Raw genomic sequence first — 5885 nt, 5'->3', positions numbered from 1 at the left:
CAACTGGTTGAGCTAGCAACCCACGTACTGGGGCGATAGTCCCCGATGCAGCGGCCCGGGGTTCAAATCCAGCCCATGGCCATTTGCTGCAGGTCCTTCCCCCATTCTTCTCCCCACTTTCCTGTCTCTCTCTCTACTGTCCTGTCAAATAAAAGCAAAAAGGCCAAAAACAAAATAAAATAACTTGAAGTATCTCCTCATGTTGTTTTGAAGCCACTCCAAAGAATAAATGCCACAGAGGCAGAAGAAACAAAAGCCCCCTTTTTTTAATTTAAGATTTTACTTAAGGTGCAGAGAAGTTAGCAAGCCAGTATAATTCATTTACAATGATTTAAATGTAGCTTTAAATGAACTGATGCAGAAACCTCATTTTAAATTGCACACAGTATTCGACTGATGCAATTATCAACATTATTATGTTGATACAATTTATCAGAGCAAAGTTTGCAGTGTAAAAGGTCAATCTAATTTGGTAAATGAGAATTTTTGTTTTGCAACTTTGCATTAAGTGGTGGGCAAAGGTCCCCTGATTTACTTATTGTAGTTTCTTAACTTTAACAACTAAGTTTGTCAAGTATTTTGTAATATATATGGTATTGTAAGGCCTTAGCTTTAATATTTAGATTATGCAAGTACATTTTTATTTTTAATAATTTTGTAAAGGTATTAACCCTAACATTTCAATTACACGGTTAAAGTTGTGTTTGTATTATATTTTAGGTTCTTCACCTTAATATTTAAAGCACTTTGGATCAATAGTTGTTGTTATGCACGTGCTATGCAAATAACTGTGATTTAACTTGACTTTTAAGATTGAATTGCTTGAATTATTTTATTTGTATGCCTAAATATTGACATATTGCGTTTTCCATTTATGCATCTGGAGTCTTTTCTTACCTTAGTTATAAATCCTGCTCGATTTATCGGCATTCCTCTCCTCAGGCCTGACGCATCGAGTAGCGCCCCTCTCGATTAGCTTGGTCTCATTTTAAGATGGCCGCGTAGTGTTCTGGAGTAACGCGGTTGTTACATGTCAACATGTCACTTCTGAGAGTGTGTGCCTTCGCCAAATGCCTGAATCGTCGCAGTTTATTTGAAAAGTGCGCCGTTCGCGTGTCTTTTGCGGACTGTTGTCAGCGCTGCGTGTCGGTCAGAAACGGCGCAGTCCGACGAATATCAGGTGAGATCCGGTTACTGTCTCGGACTGATGCCCCCAACAGTTTAGCTGCTGTGTGATGGACAAGTTAGCAGACTTTCTTTACCATCAGTTGAACGCCTACTGTAACACTGTAATTGAACCAAGTGTTTCCTGAATACTTTATGGTGTGTTTTTCGAGCCCAGAACAGGTTAGCTCTAATAGCAGTTTGCTATAACAGGTCTGATTATGAGTCAGTCCTCATGCTAGTGCACATCAACCTGAGTTTATTTTGTTGGGACCGACTGAAGTCCATTTGTTCGCTACAGTCATTTCGAGTGGCACATGGTTGTCTTTGGGAGGCGTGGGGTTGTGATCCAAGCGGTTGATGGTTTTCCCTCCAGCTCCTCCTTGTCCTTGAGCAGGACAGGGGCGGATCCATAAGTTCCTCTCTGGGGTGGCCAGACACTGAAGGTCTGGGGGTGGCACACAACAAAAAATAAAAGTCATAGCTGAATTTCAAGAAATCTGTCATGCTCTTGTAGCATAGAGGCTAGTTGAGAACTGTGTCAGAATGGCAGATAAGAAGCCACATACTAGCATACTTTGGTTTCCTGTTTTATAGTGAATGTTACTAATTATCTGATGTGCATAGACGAATACAGGCACAGTTAGAGTTTTAATATTTAGAATGACAGCTGTTCAAACTAGCCTAAGAGAAGAGATGCTGCTGGGCAACGGAGGGTGAAGACATCCACAGTTTGTTTATGATTTAATCACCAAAAATTGTGGGATAATTTTCCTAAGGGCAGCCAGTTATGGTCCAGTAGCTTGTTTTTGTTGATACTTGGCAACCTGTTGTAATTTGGTAATTACTTTATTGACTAGAGAAGTTTCATTCTGTGCATTCTGACACTGCTGCAAATGTTCTGATGTGAAATGGAAACATTTTCCTAACAGACAAATGTGATGTCATTTGATGTGAAAATTTTGACTTTAGTAAACAAGTCAGACTTTATTTTGTAAAGATTTTTGGGCCATTTTGATTTGTTTAAGTCCCGTCAACTGGAGACAGGGAAAGTAGGAATAAGAGAGGGGGACGACTGACAGGCAGCAAATCACCCCATTGGTCCCAATCAATCTGTATCCACTGTAGCAGGGATGAATAGCAACGATTGAGACTGTAAAAGTGTGATCTGTTTACTGGGGTGCCCCAGAAAACAGATCACACTTTCACAGTAAGTTAGTATCCAGCTGGGATGGAGCTCACGACTCAGGACTGTTTTAGCTGCAATTTCTAAGCTTTGCCCTAGAAAACAATTCATTAGGATCAGCCGTTTACGCATTCACATCTGTTTACCTTCACATGTCGCAGTGCTGCTTCTAAAACAGGAAATCCATGCAGAGTGTAAATGTGAGCAGGACTTTAGTGCACATTTCAACCACGCACTTTAACATTTTTCTGCAGGGATTCAGCTAATCATTTCTAACTGCCAAGTGTGAATGCCAGATTTTCAGTGTGAACCCTCTGTTTGCATGTAGAGATGTTTACCGCATTAGTTAGTAAAAAGGATGAAGCGAAATTGTTGCCCTTAATTGTCTTAACAAACTTAGATGGTGATTAACTTGTCAGCTTGGCACAAAATAAATCACACTGGTTTTGGCATGTGTCAGATGTAATTGTGTTTGGCTTTCGCTAACCTGCCAGTCCTTGAATCCACTGAACGAGTCAGAATGTCTGTCGGCAAGATGCTTTGCCAAGTCGGACATATTGGCTACCTCGGTTGAAAACTTCTTTTACAAACTATTGAATGTTGTCTTGTTGTTAAAATCAGAAGGGAAAATTCATGTAGGATAATGTATTATTATAATAATATTACCGCTAATATATTGCGATTTTGTGTGTTCTTCTTTTCAGTGAGTCCTTTGCAGCTTCAAAGAAGAAATGTCTCATTTTTATTCCCAGAGACGGAAGATGCAAAGAAACGTGTCGTGGAACAGTCTCAGTTGTTAGACGGTACGTTAACGCAGATGCAAAGTTATCATTGCATGATTATATTAAATGTTGGTGTCTGTGAAGTTTTCTTCTGTGCTATGTGTGCTGCCAGCGACAACTGCATTTGTAATCAACGTGAGTTTACTGATTTATCTAAAACTGACTGATGCACGTACACTCATGGGTCTTGTATAGCTCCATGCTTACACAGGCTGCAGCCTTTCTTTATTAGTACCTATGTGTTCTAGGTCCGTCGAGCTCTCTGTATTTCAGTGTGTTGATCTCACTGATTTTGTTTACTCATGTTAGATACCTCTTGTAATCCTTTTTCTCAGTGCTTGAGGCCAGAATCCAGCAGCTCCAGTCTGACATCGTTCTAGATGTCCAACATGCCAAGGTGCAATTTGTTAAAGCTCCTTCTTATGGAAAAGGTGCTTCATCTGTTCGGGGTCAAAGAGGTTCACCTCATGAGAAAACTGACATTCCAAGATTTGGACAGACGGTTGTTAAAGGAGCCTCTAAATCTCAGCCCAGCCGCTGGATGGAAAAATTAACTCAGGAGAAGACAAACAAACTTCAGAGACAGCAGCACCTCCAGCAGAAAATCCAGAAAAATGTGAAAGATACACCACCACCAAAATCTAAAGGCAGTAAAAGTAGCAGTATGTCCCCCGGTACGACACACAAAACGATATCTACTGGAGCTAAAAAGAGCAGTGGTCACAAGAAAGTATCTGAGGAAATTCGTGCTGCAGTTTCCTCAAAAGCTACTGCCACGGCTGCCACTGCGGCCACTGCGGCCACTGCGGCCACTGCGGCAGCTGCTACAACAGTCAAGCAACATAAAGCCTCTAAACGCAAACGGAAAGATTCTAAAAAGGAGGTTCTTTCTGAAGAGGGACAAGAACAGACTGGCGTTGAGGCCGAGGACAGGACTGATGAGCTGGCTCAGGTGGAGGAACTTGAGAGGAGACTTAGTGAGCAAGTAAGCCGCTGGACATCTTCATGCACCCCAGAGTCCCTGCAGGAGCGCAGCAAGGAAACTACATGTGGGGAAATTAACCTGAGCATTCGTTCTTACTTGGAGGCTTGTGTATTTGCGGGGGACATCGACCGGGCGCACCATTTCCTGCTCAGCCAGCACAGAGTCATGAGTCGGCGTAAACATCTGAACACGGCCGTTTACAACATCATGATGAGGGTGTGGGCCAAGAAGGTGAGCTCAAAAACTAAGCAACTGTTTTCAAAAGCAGATTTTTTGTGGATTTGACTTTTCATGCATTTTAGACCAAATAAGAAGATAATCTCATATGGGAAATTAAAATGTTTCCCATTCGATTGATTTTTGAGAAATAAAAACAAAAAAACTGTAAGCTTCGCCTCATAATTAACGCTATAAGTTTTCAGTGAGGCCACAAAAGTTTAAGTGATTGCAAGCTGTTTCAAATGCTGAAATAAGTTTGGCTGAATTTGCTTTTTTTTGCGCACACAACATATATTTAGATTTTTGCACAGTAGGGAAAGCAAGTGGTGACAGTGAGCCAGCTGCACTATACCAGGGCTCTGACCAAAGCAGCTAAATGGAATTCAGCCATAACTAATTCTAAGGTTTAAACCTGTGATTTTCCAACCAAAAAAATACAAAGGTAACGCCACACTGGCACCTTTAAATGTTTAAGGAAGTTTTTCAAACATTTAATTGTCTAATCCAAATGTCTCTTGTGTTCTCTGCTAGTTGAGAGACTTTCTTTTGCCCTTTATTTATCACCCATATGAATTAACTTGAGTTTAATTATCACTTGTTTTCTTGGTGTCATGAAGCCTCACTGACAAACATTTGCGTGTGAAGTGTAATTGCAGGTAAGGCTTATTTACCTCCCATGTCTCTCTCTTTTTTTTTTTTTTTGTAGGGCACATTACATCAAATCGGCCGCATATTTATTCTGATAGAAGAAGCGAGTCTGAAGCCAGATCTGGGATCCTACTTTGCTGCTCTGGAGTGTATGGGCCGCAGCGCAAACTGCTCTCCAAGAGTCATCACGAGGTATGTGTGATAAAGCACACACACTGCACTGTGAAACAAAGATATTATGAAGACCCTTGTTTGTGATAAAATGCTAATTAGTTCACTGTGATTGACATTTAACAGGACAGGTGTCACTGTGCAGCTGCAGAATACAGGTTAGAGTTTGACAGAAGGACAGCAGCAGTACAGAAACTGACCAGCAGAGGGCATGCTAACCTCATGATTCTCACTTTGACACATATTGTTTGACAGATACTGTTTGGTTAGGGTTGTAGCCATGGCCATGGTTGAGCTAGATAATGCCTCTAAGATCTCTGGTGATGTACCCTCTGATTGTGGCTTTTTAACAGCTTGGACTGCGTTTTGTTGTTGTTATGTTTAAGCTGTCGTTTTGCTGCTGCGCTTGGGACGATTTAAGCACTCTCAGGGTCAAGAACAACTTGTGAAAGAACTGGACTAGACATTATAGAATTAAACCTGTACAGAGTTACTGAAAATAAAATAGAAGAGCTCATAGAAGATGATTCCATTGATTCTAGCTGCATGTTGTGTCTTCACCACTATGTCCCCAACTCTGACATACATTCCTACTCAACTCTAAAACACATTTTATGTACTACAAATCAATCTAATATACGATATGGTATCACACGTAGCTAAGTTTACAGTTGGGTTCAGAATTAAACAGGTGAATCAGCTCAGCAGCATATGATCGTCTGTATTTATT

At 40.9% G+C, this 5885-nt stretch overlaps 1 protein-coding gene across 1 annotated transcript in view; it reads left to right on the top strand.

Moving 5' to 3' along the window:
* Positions 1-922: 922 nt before the first annotated feature.
* The window catches only part of polrmt (polymerase (RNA) mitochondrial (DNA directed)), a 56475-nt gene continuing 51512 nt past the window's right edge, over positions 923-5885 (top strand). Inside the window, exons 1-4 of the mRNA XM_008300496.1 lie at positions 923-1180; positions 3055-3153; positions 3468-4348; positions 5043-5176. Coding sequence (XP_008298718.1) covers positions 1039-1180; positions 3055-3153; positions 3468-4348; positions 5043-5176 — 1256 coding nt within the window. The 5' untranslated portion in view covers positions 923-1038. The remainder of the gene's footprint in view (positions 1181-3054; positions 3154-3467; positions 4349-5042; positions 5177-5885) is intronic.

The sequence above is a fragment of the Stegastes partitus genome, unplaced genomic scaffold (genome assembly GCF_000690725.1).
Source record: "Stegastes partitus isolate 25-593 unplaced genomic scaffold, Stegastes_partitus-1.0.2 Scaffold33, whole genome shotgun sequence".
Classification (NCBI taxonomy): Eukaryota; Metazoa; Chordata; class Actinopteri; family Pomacentridae; genus Stegastes; species Stegastes partitus.
The sequence above is the reverse complement of the archived record's forward strand: the minus strand, read 5'-3'. Positions and strand labels throughout refer to the sequence as shown.